The sequence below is a fragment of the Cucumis melo genome, chromosome 2, assembly GCF_025177605.1.
Source record: "Cucumis melo cultivar AY chromosome 2, USDA_Cmelo_AY_1.0, whole genome shotgun sequence".
In the NCBI taxonomy this organism is placed as follows: Eukaryota; Viridiplantae; Streptophyta; class Magnoliopsida; order Cucurbitales; family Cucurbitaceae; genus Cucumis; species Cucumis melo.
Genome location: NC_066858.1, coordinates 2,012,326 through 2,029,383, shown reverse-complemented (window position 1 = coordinate 2,029,383; position 17,058 = coordinate 2,012,326). Strand labels below are relative to the sequence as shown.

Genomic DNA, 17,058 nt, shown 5'->3' with positions numbered 1-17,058 from the left:
TTTTAAAAAATTATCTTTTAGTAATTTTGTTCTATAGAGCGTAAATAATTTGTCAATTTTTTCTATTTAAAAAAATCCTTAAATTAAAGATCTAAATATGTAATATTTTTAAAATATAAAATAAAATTTGGGTGAAACATGAAAAAAAAAAATCCCTACAAATCAAAAACTATGCAGCAACCTTTTGACATTTAATTCAGCATTTAGCCTGACTTCTATTTTTAACCTGTCCTTTTCATTATTAATGGATTGCCAATTTCACCATAGAAACCATTTCTTAAAAAAAAAATCCCACTTCTTTACTAATTAATCCATTAATGAATCAAGTGTATATTAATTAATAAATTATTTCAATATAAATATGGTGCGAAGATTAAACATGTGACAGGTTGTACGTAGGTCATTTGAATATCACTAAATCAAACTTACTTTGACATTGTTGTTTCTGTGTGTTAATGGATGTTTATCTTTAATGTAATTACACTTTGTTAATTTTTTGCACGGTTCATCAAGTAATTAATTTAAGGGACAAATGCAAATATAGCAGTCAGATTTAAAATATAGCAATATTTTAAAAAATTTATAGATATAACAAATCTATTAATGATAATAGTCTATTATTGATAGGTCATGATAGACCTTTTATTATGATCTATCACTACTACATCGTCTTTCAATGATATAAGTCTGTTATATTTACAAATTTTTTTAAAAAATAGTTATAGACTTGGTTATCATCTCTAAAATTACTACCCGTTACCATTACTCTAAATTCATATCTCTACCATCTTTTGCCATAAATTTACACTCGTAATCCTTAAAAAATGGTAATCATTTCATCTATATTCAATAAAACACTTTAGATCCCAAATAGTTTTCTCAAATGTTTTTTTTGGTTTATTAGAATATCATTTTTTGTTTTTATACTTTGAATAAATCATGAAAACTAATTGTGACCATTCATCTATAAATTTAAAATTTATTGAAAATACACTAACTGAATTCAAAATGTATTAAAAATATAGAGACTAAAAATAAAAACATTGAAATAAATTAAGAAAAAAAACACAATAATTATTTCGTCGTAAACACTACTATGTAAGAAATCTAAGTATACCATCAATCAATCGATTTAGTCGATATTAAATACGGGTTTGTCTCTCCCTCTCTCTCTATCAATCACATGATATGAAGTAGAGAGAGAAGCAAAATTTGGGGGGAGAGAGAGAGAGAAAGAGATGGGGCCAAGTTTAGAAAGAGAAAAAGATAAAGGAAACAAAGAAAATATTTGGAAGAAAGTGAGATAATGTAAAGTTTGGAAGAATAGAGTCATTTTCATGTCTTTCCCTCCAACCATACACACAACCAATGCGAGTGATTAATAATCCCCAAACGTAGCCTTATTCTCTATCATTAATATTCTCTTCTATTTGCATTTACAATATTAAAATAAAATCTTTTTTCTTTTTCTTATATTTAGATTTATTTTGAGTGTAGTGTTTGTCAGCCGATCGTTGGATGTAAGGATTATCTTAGGATTATAATAATCATTCTTTACCATAGTAAATATTATTTCAAAATTTTCGTTTGTTACAATTTTTATTATTTTATCTTTATCTTATTTTATTATTTTACTACTGTATTTATTGTTTATTTTTTAAATTAAAATAGTTTTAAATCTTAAACATATATTATTATAATCCAACTATATAAACCTAAGGTGATAATAATCAACTCCTTACCCAAAATACCAATTAAAAACTATAAAATGTGAGTTTAATTTTGATTTAACTATACGAGCATCAAAATATTGCCTAGTTTAATTTTATTTTGGAATTTCAAATTTGGTTTTATTTGATTCTTAAATTATAAAGTTTTACATTTTGACCTTTGAGTTTTCACTTATGCTTATATTTGTTTTTGCATTAACGTCTGATAAATTATTCGGAAACTTAAGACTCAGAATTAAAAGTGTACAAGTTTGAAACTTAGGATCATCTTAAGATTATAATAACCATTTTTTCCTACAGTAGATACTATTTCAAAATCCTCATTTGCTACATTATTTACTATTTGTTATAGTTTTTATTATTTTACATTTATCATCTTTACTGATTACTACATTATTTACTATTTTATTTTTAAATTAAAATAGTTTTAAACCTTAAACACATACGTTATAACTCAACTATACAAACCTACGACTGGAATAATCAACTACTTGCCCAAATGGCCTCCTCAGTTTTTAAGCATTATACTCTTTTTTCATAAAATTTGAGTTTAATTTTTATTTAAATTTTAAATTTATTCAAAATATTACATTGTTTAATTTTATATTTAAATTTTAAATTTAATTTTTATTTGGTTCTTAAATTATAAAGTTTTACATTTTTACTCTTGAGTTTTCAATAATGCTCATATTTGTTTCTAATATGTAACATCTTAAAAAAGTAAAATTTAAAAGACTCAAAAGTGAAATATTTTGAAACTTATGAGCCAATTTGAAAATTAAATATGAAACTAAAAAACAAAAGCTTAATTATCTCTTGAAACTTAGGGACCAAATAAAAATTAAATCCAGACTTTGTATATCAAAAAGTTAATTTTCTTGGAAATAATAAAATTTTGTTTCCGAAAATGTGTGGTAAATTTATTGCATGGAATCGATTTTTCTAAAAGAAAAAAGAACTTTCAATTTCATCTCGTTAAAATTTAAATTTTAGTCACATTTACCAAATCGTAATGAAAATTAGTGTAACCGTAATGAAATTCTACTCGTAGATCAACTGTAATGTTTGAATCACAAATGTTATTTTATTGTTTTTAATCATGTTTACTTAAAATTATGAATTTTCTCAAATTTATTGTTACTGTTATGTTTACCTTTACCTTTACCTCTCCCTTTGAGGGTCAAGCAGTAATGGACCAATGACAATAATTTTTAGCTGAAAGAGTAACGATAATGGTATAGTCGTAACAATAAAAGTAAAGATACAATAATGTAATTTTCAAACACAATTGGATTGGACATTCTCAATTAGTTAATCAGTTTGTGGTTTTTATTACAAATTTGCAAGTGAGAACATGACCTTTAGTACGAGTAAGAACACGAATAAACAACGTAACACCAAAGGTAATCAAATGGGGCTCATATTCTTATTATCATTGATCTATTACATATTCATTAAGGTAAACATGACCTTTAGTTCAATATTCAAATGTTCTGCTATCTATTTAATTATATTTTCACTAATTCCCCTTCTAATTTTTAAAACAAATGTCGAAATCTTTGTAAGCTCAATATTTTCAATCACATTATGCTATTCACAAGTTTACCACAGCTCAACAAACAACAATGGGAGCTGATGATCAAATGACCTTTAGTTGAAATCTTCTTATTGTTGAGGATCTCACGCCGGAAAAACCAACAAATCTCACACTTCTTATAAGATAAATAAGCTAGCTCCTCTTATTGTCAATTAGTTTTGAGATAAAACCTGTTACTATCAAATATTATAACTCTGTTTGTACTAAAAAAAACTATTCACAGATTTAAGTTTGATTAATCCTGAATTAATTAACCATAATAACTAATAAATTTCTATATAAAAACAAGTTATAATATCTTTGTCTTTGATATTCATTCAATAGTATAATACATATATTTTATAATTCATTGAAAACATACTATAATATGTTCTTTTTTATCTTTTTTTTTTTTTTCTTTTGAGTTTTTTTAGGAACAAGGTCGTAAAAGATTGACCAAACAAATTACACAAGCAAATCACGAGATAAGGCCATAGAAAACCACTCAGACTAAGTGATAGGAAGAATTGCAAACTTATAATCCTTCAAAACTTTATTATGCGCAACACAATGAACCGGGGTTAACATGAGAAAATGAAACAACGCCCAACTTCTTGCCTCTCTATCCTTACTCTCCTCGGAAAAATAAAAACTTCAAGAAAAGATATATCAATAACAACGCCATCATTCAACAACTTCTTCAAATTAAACATTAAAATGGTAACAGGTACAAAATGGAACATATATTTTGACAAACATTCATTTAATGATTATTTTTTTTCTTCTCTCTTTATTTTTAAAATATACAAATTAAAAAATGGAGAGTGTGATGCTGCATTTTGTCTTGAAACAACGTCCAATCTCTTGCTCTATCCTTAGTCTCCTCAAAAACTAAAAATAAGAACTTCAAAAGATGCATGATATATCAATAACAACATCAACATCATCATCATCATCCAATACTTCTTCAAATTAAACATTAAAAACGGTAACATTTATGTAAGTTTGGGGTGGTGAGCACACAATTTGATGCATCAAATTATAAATATATGGTAAAAAAAGGGAACATTTTGACAAATTTGGAGACATTCATTTAATGATTATTTTTTTCTTTCTCCTTTTATTTTTAAAAATATATAAATTAAAATAGGATGGTTATTTGAGATATATATATATATATATATATTATATATATTTGGATTTTATTTATGATGCGTAGGACTTCCCCATGTTCCATACCCTTCCCTTTGTCTCACGTTTGAAGACAAAATGCGGCCTCACGCTCTCCATTTTTTTCCTCCCACTTGTCCTTTCAAACCTTTTCTATTTTTCCTCTCTCAAAAAATTCCATAATTTTCATTTTCTCCGATTATCTTTAAATATAGTAAAAATAAATTAAAATATTTACGAATATATTAAAATTTTACTTTAATCGTGTTTGCTTTTTTTCTTAATCGTCCAAATGTAATAAATTTCATTTCTTTTGTTTGAAATCATTTACTAGCAGTCTAAAAGAATATTTTTAAGTAAGAAATACATATAACACATTAAAATCATTGCGAACAGTTGCGGACATCAAAGTATTATTTATATCGTATTTAATAAATTTGATGTAAGTTTAATATTTTCAAATTTAACCAGAGGTAATTTTGTCATTTAGTTATGATTGATGATGTGGCATTAGGGCTCGTTTAGTAGTCTATCTAAAATCTTGCCCGCCCTTTGGTTGTTTGGTAGTTTGAGGATGAATTGAATTATTGTTTTTTGAAGTTTTTTTTCAAGATGATTAGTTATTTAGGACAATGTTATATTTTAAATTTTGCAATTTAGAAGTTGAGTCGCATAATTGATCGTTTTATCTTTCTTTATCTCGAGAATTTAAAAAAATAAATAAATAGTCCTCTAAAATTTGACTATCTAATACTATAAATTGTAATTAAAAAAAGTAAAAAGAAAAAGAAAAAAAAAAGCAAAATATTTTTCTTTTATTTTTAAAGTTGAAGGATGGAAAAATATTATAATATATATGAAATTTAAAATTAGGAAAAAGAGAATGGATGGCAAAGGAGTGGGGATGAGTATGGAAATACCTTATGTGTAGCATTAAATGCTCTTTTCCCTAAATCTCTAATGTTCTTTCAACATTATTACTATATATTCCAATATCCATATAAAATGTCAAAAACATTCTTGTCATAACCCACAACTTACTATTCACTTCTCATGCTTAGTACTAATTTTATATACTTTCTTTTCCCCTCAAAAATTCTTTTTGACTTCTAAATATAATTTTTTTATATATAATATAATATAGCATGATGATTTTGACATATATATTGTTTCGGTTAAGAAGTTTGAAGATAGTTTTCGCCTCTAAAAGTTATCCGACCATAAATTTACGACATGTTTGAGACTACGTAAGTAAGTGTTAATTTTTAAGTATTTGAAATTGTTTATTTGAACATATGCACGTCGAATGTCAAGGTTTTATTAAAAATTTAAAATATATTTTTTATAAAAAAATTATAATATTTTGTTTATATTTATAACTTAATTTTATTTTTATAAACTTGCTTTAGAGTTAAAAAAATATCATAGAAATTGTGCTGATAAATTATTTGTTTAATAAACATATTAGGTATTGTAATATATCGAATAAATCAAATATTTTTAATAATATTTTTAAATACATATATTATATTTTTCATTATGTTCTTATTAAAGTATATTTTTTCATAAAATATTTTCTACATAGTACAGACACGAAGTAAAGTAAATTATTAGAATAATAAATTTTTAAATAAAAAAAAAAAGTTTATTGGAAGTATGTGTGTGCTTGTTTTTTTACATATCGCTAATGATCTTTTTTATACTAATATCTATAAGTTATTAATTATCTTTTCTTTAAAAACAACCTATGACTACGAAATACAATAAAAATAAATTATAGAATCACCATTTCATCTCACGTGATAAAACAAGTGCAATAACAATTTTCACTTCAAAGTTTTGTTCATGTAATTCCATAAATCTTAATTTAGTCCTTAATCTTATTTTATTGTGGATTTTTATTTTTTAAAAATGTTACCTATATATAATTAGCATTTTTACTATATATAAGTTTTGAAATCAATATTCACATATCAATTTTTGAGGACAAAGTTTAAGATATCATGGATTAGAGACTAAAAATTGAATAAACAACCATAACAAAATGTGTATTTTTAACCTAAATTTTATATGTGGTTGTATAGGATATTTTGACAATTAATGTATGATATTATATCATTTATTGTTACACACTAGCATCTCTCCTATATTCTAGTTTCATTAAAAATAATATCTTTATGATAGCTAGTCACCGCACACATGTTGAATATTATCTACTTTATAAATTTTAATTTCTTTCTTCTACCTACCAACAACCATAAATTCTTAGGAACTCCGAATTACATATGCCACTTTAACACAATATTAAAACTATTGTTCAAAATATTTTAAAATATTGCAAAATGTTAGATTTTATCGGTGATAGGTACTATAGATACCGATAAATTTCTGTTAGTGATAGATATGAATTTTTATTATATTTTATAAATATATTGATTTACTTAACTATACTTTAAAAATTTCTATACAATTTGTAAAATATAAGGATAAAAATTAAACAAATTCCAACCTAAATTAAAATGGTATTTTAACTTTTTAATAACTATCTTTCATTGTTAGACATGAAAATCATATATCATATATATATAAAAAGGTATTTTCCTCTCCATTATGACACATATTGTTCACTTTAAGGGTTTTTTTAGTAAACCTATTTTTTCGAAGTACAAATTAAAGGAAGAAAACAAATATTAACCAATAGATAAAACCCCTAGCTTCCATACTAGTAAGTGATTTCTCATGTATTCAAACAAAGTTTCATAAATTGCTAATGTAGTAGTGATCTCATAGATAATCCTCAAGTTTAGGGAGGATTATATGGATGAATTAGAATCACATTTGAATAAAAGGAATTATGAGAATATGAAACCATGCATAGTTTTGTTTATATACTCAAAAACTAAAAGAGAAAAAAACTTTATGGTAACCAAACATGAACTTATTTCCTTTTTAAGTTTTCTAAAATTAAGTATAAACACTTTTTTCACTACTAAATTTCTTGTTTTGTTGTGATACATTTCAAAAATCATTTAAAAATATATATAGTTTTTAGAAACTTGTTTTTGTTTTTAGAACTTAGGTAACTTTTACACTTTGCAAATTACTAAGATATAATTTTCAAAAACAAAAAATAAAAATATTGTTATCAAACATAGTCTAAAAGAAAAGATATTTATTACATAGGGCATATATACATATTAAACGTATGTACAAAAATAATTAAGTTCTTCGTAAAACCCACGCAACTTTAACCAAAGGTTATTCTTTTTACGATTTAACATTATTCTCTATTTAGACACGTAATCATTTAAAACCTAAGAAATTCAAAATTCGGGTAATTTGGATTATTTTGTAGGGTTTCGGTTTCGGGTTTGGGATTTCATATTTAGGGTTTAGTTTAAAAAGGGGAAATATGGATGTGTGTTCCTTAGCCATCCAAATATTTTTTGGGTACAATAAAGGGAAATGAGAATTTTCTTTTTTAATTTATATATATATAAGTCATAGAGAAGAAAGGGAAGAGATAGGGTTTTTGTTAGTGAAATGGGGTCTGTGTAGCAGAATATCACTCATTTAAATTTTTGGTGTTTGTCTTTCTTTGAGTTTTGTTTGTTTCTTTGTCTTTGAAAGGCACGTGAATGTCTCATTTATTAACCCTAGGCCCATTTTTCCTCTGCCCTTCCTGCCCTCTCCCTTTTTTCTATTTAGTATTTTCACCATTATTACATCTCTTGATCATTCTTCCACCTCTTTCTTTCTTTTTAACTCATTCTTCTTTGATCTTCTCTTCTTCATTATCATGGCTCCTCCTTATCGGGACTCGTTTCCCTCCGATCACGACGATCTTGATCATCTTCACTACTCGTCTTCTCATCATCACCTCTTCTTCCCTATCGTCACCCCAGCTCAGGCTTCTTCCTCCTCCTCCTCCTCTCTCTCTTTCACTGCCCTCGATCATTCCATGATCTCCGACGATCCTCGCTCGGTAGAGCTCAAACACGAGGTACGTTTTTTAATTAAATTCTATCACTTGGCTGTTTTTCACTCTATTGTATTGCAGTTGAGTGAAAAACAAGACCATATGAGAAGTACTATCATATGAAAAGCAAGTTTAGTTAATTGTTGAATAACTTCCTTCTAAGTTTTTCATAATATATAAGAATCAAGTTAAAAAGAAACCTATAGTTTGCGTTTTTGTTTAAGAAAATTGTCAAAATGTCTTGAATTTGTTATATATATCGTTGAAATGACCAAGAACATATTTCTCTCTAATAATAGAATAATCTTTCACTTTATTTGAGTTAGTGTGAAGAAGTATGTAATTCTCTGTGTCGGTCGATGTTTATTGTTTACATTTTTTTTCATCTCAAACTCGTATTGTAACGATTAATATATGATTAATTTAATCGTTGTTGGTTTTAATAGGGTGGTGGGATTATGGGTTGTAACAATGATCAAAGTATTGGAAATCATGAAGATCATATAGAAGAAACTGGACTAAGGTTTACAATTTGGAAGCAGATTGATAAGAGAGAAACTTCAAGCTGTTGTGAGAATAATAATAACGATAATACTCACAATGATTCGGTGAAGTGGTCTTCTTCTTCCTCCTCCTCCTCCAAGATCAAATTCATGATAAATTCTAACCTGCAAACTGAGACGACTCCCACCAGAACAATTGACAGCGGTCGAAATGTCCAAGATCTCAACCCACCGTCACCGTCACCATCTTCGATTGAACAAACGAACAAACGAACAAGCGCAACGACACTACACGAGGGCGGTGCCATAATCAGAACCTGTTCCGATTGTAACACCACAAAAACTCCCCTTTGGAGAAGCGGCCCTAGAGGTCCTAAGGTAATAATTCACAATTCAAATTTATTTTAAACAACAAATCTTATAATTTTATTTTATTTTTTAATTTTTCATATATGAGATTTATTATAATTATAATTATTAATTCTTTTTTTTTTTAGAAAAACATATCAAAATTATGACTTAATTTGATTCTAAACGATTAAATTTGAACTTTATCTAACAATTTAGGTCATTTATTAAATACTTGCTATATATATATATATATACACCAAAGTTTAATAATTTTACTATCTCTCCATAATTGTTCAACTTGAAAAAACAAATTTAATTTCCAAGTTTAGGGAAAGATTTATAACGACGTTTGAATCTAATTCCAAAGTTTACGGAAGAATATAATTTACGATATATGAAATGTATACAAAACCTTATCGATTGTTCACATGTTTTTTTTTTTTTTTTTTTTTGCTGTATTGTTATAATTTTTTAACTATTAAATGGTACTAGAATTTTAGCCGTCGAGCTTTTTAATTAGTATAATAGAAATGGATATCGATTCAAACCATAGATTTATTGATTATTACTAACTTATACTATATATATATTTCTCTCGAGCTTAATTAAATTACTTAACATGAGAGTAACATTCTATTTCCTCGAATAGAAAACAAAAACTCAACATTGCATCTAAGTATTTTTCAAATAATTCGCATTGTTGTGCAGTCACTTTGCAACGCATGTGGAATCCGACAGAGAAAAGCAAGACGAGCAATGGCAGAAGCAGCAGCGGCCGCCACGAACGGTGGGGCCGTAGTTTTGAAGACCAACAAGGCGGTACAACACAAGATAACGACGAAGCCAGCGACGACGATGACGACAACAACAGCATTGAAGAGAAAATACAAAGACGAGGTCGTGGTAGTCAGTGGCCACGGTGGCGGAGACAAGGGCGGAGGAAGAAAGGCGAAACTTTGTTTTGAAGAGATAAAAATGGGGGGAAGATTGAGTGAGATTTCTTCATCCTATCAACGAGTTTTCCCACAAGATGAAAGAGAAGCTGCCATTTTGCTCATGACTCTATCTTACGGCCTTCTTCATGGTTAATTAATTAATTAACTATTATTATTATTATTATTATTATTATTATTATTATTATTATTATTATTATATATTCTTTTTTATTTTATTGCTTTTTTCTTTCTTTTGAGTTTGATTTTGTTATTTCTAAATGCTAATGCATTTTGGGGATAAAAAGTTTTCAAATAATTAGAAAAAAGACCCATTGAGGAAAATAACCTTGTATTATTATTGTACTTATTTATTTTCATCTATATATATAATTTTAATAATATATATATAAAAGTGTGTATATATACTTAACTCATTCATCCTTTTCTTTTTTAGCATAGTTTTATTGGTTACTATAATATGTATCTGTTTCTTAGATTTCTTGTTTGAACTAATTTTAACACATCTATTAAACCAAACATAATTTTAACTTTGTATATAACCAAATACGCTTCTACAACCAAATTGGTGCGTTCTCTGCAAAAAAGAAAGCGAAACGGGAGCTCACCTTTTCCTTCACTGTGATCTGGTGAAACCCCTATGGTCCCTCCTCCATCGATCTCTCAATTTCGCCCCCATTTCCGACGACTTTGAAGCGATGTTCTCCTTCTTCCTCTCCCTAAACCAATCCCTCCCGAAGCACAAGGTCGTTCTTTGTGGTCTGATAGCTATTCTTTGGGGTATTTGGGCAGAGAGAAATAATAGAATCTTTGATACTTTAAGTTATCAAAAATCTATAGATAACTTATGGGAAGACTGCAAAATTCTCATAGGAAATTGGTGTAGTAGAGATCCTACTTTCAAAAATTATTCAGCAGCTACTATTGCTCTTAATCTTAACGCTTTCTGTAATTAGCCTTTGGGCTTTTCTCTAGCCCTTCATTAATAATATTCTAGTTTGGTCTTAGGTTTTGTCCTAAGGTCTAACTAGTTGTTTCCTTTTAAAAAAAAAACTTTGTATATAACCAAAATTTCTATTTTTTTTGGAATTTTTAAATTTCTATGTAGAGTAAGGGAGATTAAAATCATAAATTTAATAACATAACATAATTATTTCAAAACTTTAAAAAATATTTAAAATTACGTTGCTAATTTTATTCGGCATTTTAAAGCAACCATCAAATAGGAAAATATATTTTTTTTTACCATATAGACATGAAATGCAATGGATTTTTTTTCTTTTAGGAAATTTAATGGGTAAATTACAAAATAGATTTTTTTAGTGAATGTGGTGATGTTAGAGATAGTTTTTTGATTTTTTTTTTAAATAGAAAAAATTAACAAACCACACAACAAAAAAATTGATTACAATTGATTTTTCTTATAAAGCGTAAATATTATCATTCATTTTTTATGAAATGTAAATGTTATGTTAAATGTAACACTTTTGGCAATTTCACTAAGTTTTTTTTGGACATTTTTTTAATTATTTCTCAATATATATTTAAATGCCTTTTCAACCTAAAAAAATTAGAGTTTTGTGAGATACCTTTCACCTTTTTATGGATATGTTAATAAATAAATTTGTATAATCATCCAATGACAAAATTGTATGTTCTGTTGCATGAAAAAGAGTTGCTTAGAAATGTGACAAATTTTTCTTTGTATATAAAACCTATACCAAATATATACGTATCGTATATACTAATGTATGAACTCTTTTTTTTTGTATATTTTTATTATTTTATAAATTGTGCGACAAATTTGCTATTATTTATCATTTTATTCTATTATTTCATATTATTTCAAAAGTTTTGACTAAACACGTATTTAGCACATAAAAGCATTTAGGTATATCTTGGGTTGCATCCGTCTTTAATAAATATATATATTATATAGGAGCTTTTTCAAAAATAGAAAATTTTGACAAACTATTTATACTTTATAAAACAAAATCACAAAAAGACAACATTTATTATAATATTTTATCAAATGTTCTTTTTTTTATTATTATTCATATATATATTTGCCGAAGGAAACAAAACTTTCATGACACAAAAATGACATTTTCTTCCATTGGGATTGGGAAAAAAGGCCTTTAGCTTTTGATATTATATACCATTTAAAATCAATAACTTAAATAAATATTTTTTAAATAATTTTTTAATAATTCAATTGGTCAAGATATATTATTAGTATGATGTTTAAGTTACACCACATGTGTTCTAAATAAGAGAAAAAAAAAAAAAAGAGTAAATATATCCTTCCATCGATAAATTATCACTAATATTTTTTTAAAAAAAAGAAGATAAGACAACGTAAAAATATCCACGAACTCACTAATTTTAATATGTATGTTTGGTACCTAAATTATCAAAATATACCTTCTTAATCTTTGAGTTTATAAAAATAGATGCATAAGGACTTGTTTTTGTAGAGAATCTGAAAATAGAAATTTGAAAACAAATGATTTATATTTTATGTTTTCATATATGTGTTTGATGGCATATTCAAAAATTGAATTATAATTTCAAAAGAATGTTTAAATTGAATTCTAATTTTAAAAGAATGTTTAAATGTGTTTTATATTATATATTTACGTACAAATCATAAAACTAGTATTACTTGTCCATCGAGAATTATTTGACAACAAACTATTATTAATTTATTAATGAGTAATATAATTTATGTTTACAAAATTGGCTGAATTTTAAATTTAATCCCCATATTTGGAGAAAGTTAGAGTTTAGACTATAGTTTGACAAAATCTTATGTAAATAGTATTTATGTTTTGACAGCTTTTATAAATAGTTCCTCTAAACGAGACTATATTCTCTATGATTTTATCGCACCAGAGAAACTAAAATTTTAATTATAAATTATAGAGACTAAATTTTATCTTTTTAAAATTATAGGAACCAAATTTTTAATTTTGCCTATACATATAATTGTTATTTTGTAATATTGCATAATTTATAATACATTATACGATACATATTACATTTTAAAAAATGTTTGTGTTTATAACACGATATAATATTATTTTTAAATATTCTTATACGTACGTACTTAATATAATTATGCTTTTTCAAATGTAAAATTGAAATTATGGATTCAACGAAAATATAAATATATATATATATTGTTTTTAGAATTTGTACAGTTTGAATCAAAAAGTCAGAAAATAAATTTCGAAAACAGAATTCGGATTGTTTGCCAAATACATATCTATTGGTACTAAATGAATATGAAAACATGAAACAGAATTTGAATTATCTACCAAACAAGTCCTAGACTTTAAGAATATAACTTTTAGTTTTAAATAAACATTTAGGTTAAGTATATATTTTTTTTAAGTAGTTTTTATGACATTTTAAATTAAAAGAAAATCCTTTAGATTTTGTTCTTAATTTAAAACATTTGATTATTATTTTAAATAATAAAAAGGAAAATTGTCATTATTAAAAAAAGTAAAATTATCTACGAAATATAACAAAAATCTTAAATAAACTAAGTATACGAATAAATTTTGTTATATTTTGTAAACAATTTTAATATTCCGTTACTTTTGAAAACCCTTCGGATAAAGAATTATTTTTATATTTGTTGGAGAATTCTAAAGGTAACTTTTTGAGATATAATATATTATTTATATGTATGTAGGTATGATTTGTTTTACTAAAAAAAAGAAAAAAAAATGGAGAAAAGATTGGTCCATAAGCTTAAAGGTAACAGAGGATGGTGATTGGTGATAACACACAAAACTGGAAAGTTCAGCTTTTTGGTTTCGGTTATGAGATTTCACCATTGCCCCCTCTCCCTCTACCTCTTTCTTTCCTCCCCCTTTCTAAAATAATGGTCCTATCATGTCTCAACACCTTCTCTATTCTATCTTTTTTAGAAAAACACAATCCTAATCGATCATTCAAAATATCATCATTTAATTTGACTAACTTAATTACTCTATAAAATTTTATGATTTTTATGTGCTCTTATGGCTCCCTCGATCTCTTTCTAGTGCTTTTGAAAATATGGTTAGTTGAACCCCTCTGAAACAACAATTGAAAAATTTTGAGAAAGGAGAAAATGATTGAGAGGGAAAAGAAAAATAAAGATATGTTTGGATAATCTTTGCTAATAATTATCTATTTTGGCTTTTCTCTTTTCGTTTCTTCTTTTTTTTTTTTTGAAATTTTCTATGTAGAAGTTCCCTATGGTAGATTTCATATAAACACTTTTCATGTCGAATTTCTATAAAAAAAAAAAATCAATAAATTTTAATTAATATTTTGTTATTTAGTTGATATGATGATTTTTTATTTATATTGATTAATCGTGTCTATACTTTGTTATACGATGTTATAAATTTTAATTTTTTGATTAATTAGTTTAATCTACATAAATTTTGACATAATTTTTACATTATACTATACTCAAAATTTCTATTTATCAACTTTTTAAAAGTTTATTATTGAGTGAAATGAAAAAAATAGGTCTTTTAAGTAATAATGCACAAATTAATAATAGTTTGTGAAGACTATTATTTTTAACGATATGTAAGGTGGAAGATTCAATACCAAAGCGTACCAATTCAAGCTAATTCACGGTTCACGATTTATTAGAATGAGGTGTCAATTCAAATTATCCTCAAATTATTTCAATCAAACCTATAATTTAGCCTAATAAGAGTTGATACTACAAATTTAAAAACAAAAATGTTAAAATATAATCTTGATTTTCATATTTTAAAGTTTGTTTATTTTTAGTAGTTGTAATCTGAGTTTTTTAATTTTAATGCCTCTAAGCTCAACAAATCTTATATTTATTTCTTAGTTTTTATTTTTTTCTCTTTTTTTTTTTTAAAAAACTTTTGTTTATCTATACAATTTTACTATAAAACATATTTACATATTTTATTTATTTTTAGTAAAAATTATTGTATTTTCTTTTTATCAATTTTGGGAAAAAAAAACTTTTAGAAACTAAATTTAAGATTTATGAAATGATAGAGACTACCATCAAAGACAATTGAAAGTATATGAACTAAAATTGAATAAACTTTAAAGTATGAAAACCAAAATAACATTTTAACTGAATACGAAATTTCTCCTGCTCTTTTTTAATTTTTGTTAAATATTCTATTAAATTTGTCTTCATCCATCAGCTTAAGTTTTTGGGTTTGTTCAAGCCTCAACATTGTTGTTTCCTCTTCATTTAATATTAATTTTCACTTGTTGGGTCTTTTTTCATCAAGCCCACAAATGAGAAAGAGTGTTAAATATTATATTAAATTTGTCCTCATCAATCGGCTTAAGCTTCTAGGTTGAATCAATGATTTAAAAATTTTCGTCCCTAATTTCCACATCAAATATCAATATGAATGGAAGCAACATATATATAAATTTTAACCTAGGGGTAAAAGAAAAGGTAACTTATTTAAATGTTGGAAAGAGGTATTTTTGTACTTCATGTATTTTGAAAAATGATTCACTTGGTCTCATCAAATAGAGTAAAGTCTTTGAAAATTTAAAAATAATTGTGAGTGGTCCCTTTGTGGAAGACAAAAAGATGGGACAACATAAAAGGAAAATAATATATGGTATCTCATATCATATGTTTGTTGGTTAATTTATCTATGCAAAGGGGAGAGAGATGACCTTTTTAGAACTATGTGAAAACTTGAATTATGAACACAAACAAAAGGACCATTGTGTTTGTTTTTGTGTGTCTTCCAAAAATTATAATAGTAATAATATTTGTCAAGAGTTGTGCAACGAAAAGATCAAGGTCTAAAACAGTATTGAAGTTTGTATAAAGGTCAAAGAGAAAGTCAACTCTCAATTTTTAGGTAGACTAGTCGAGTTCGTTGAGTGTTTCATGAAAGCATAAATGTCGAGTCGAGCTCGCCACAACCTTATTGCAGCCACTTTGACAGTGAAGACATTGCACATTCCCAAGCAAAAGTCAAAGAACAAACCTTTATAAAATAACTTCACATTGGCAACCTAGTAAATCCTTTATGAGTTTAACTGAGTTAATTAACTAGACTTGTTGCACTGACTTAGGGCTTGATAACGTTTTTATTTCTTGTTTCTATTTCTGGTTTTTTAAGAAACAAAAGTGTTTGATAACCATTCTCGTTTTTTGTTCCCAAATTTTAAAGAACGTTTCCCAAAATTGGACAAAAAATAGAGAAAGTATGGAAAGTGGTTTTTCCTAGTTCTGTTTCCATTTTATTTGATTCCAGCTTTTATTTTTCTTATAATTTTTAGTTAACTCATTGGTAGGAATACATGTTTAAAACCATTTTTGTCCTCGAGTATTGGGTTTAAATCTCAACATGATTTTGTATTTATATATTATTTTACTCTTCCAAATTTAAATATTTAATATGGTTATTTGAATATTTCCTAAATTTTAAATTTTAAATTTTGAAATAAATATGTTTACGTTGTTTTAATTTTAAATTTATTATCTTTAGTTCCTTATAAATTTGTTAGAGTTTTACCTTATATAATTTTTTTACGAAAATATTTATTTTTGTTATCTTTAATATTTTACAACCATAAATGTGAATTACAATCAACATCATTCAAGACAAATGAATTGACTGAGAAATAATATTTGAAATCAAAATTTAACAACATATGATTTATAAACTCTATTGTACTTTGTTACTAATTCTACAACGGAATTCATGTATATATGATAATAATTTTTTACATAATTAAATTATTTTTAAGCTAATAATAAGTA

General features: G+C 25.7%; 1 protein-coding gene across 1 annotated transcript; it reads left to right on the top strand.

Moving 5' to 3' along the window:
- The first annotated feature begins 8,153 nt into the window (after nucleotides 1-8,153).
- LOC103492321 (GATA transcription factor 21) lies at nucleotides 8,154-10,485 on the top strand. The gene is made up of 3 exons (XM_008452630.3): nucleotides 8,154-8,479; nucleotides 8,902-9,336; nucleotides 10,018-10,485. The coding sequence occupies exons 1-3, from the start codon at nucleotides 8,276-8,278 to the stop codon at nucleotides 10,396-10,398; spliced, it is 1,020 nt and encodes a 339-aa protein (XP_008450852.1). The 5' UTR covers nucleotides 8,154-8,275; the 3' UTR covers nucleotides 10,399-10,485.
- The last annotated feature ends 6,573 nt before the right edge of the window (nucleotides 10,486-17,058 follow it).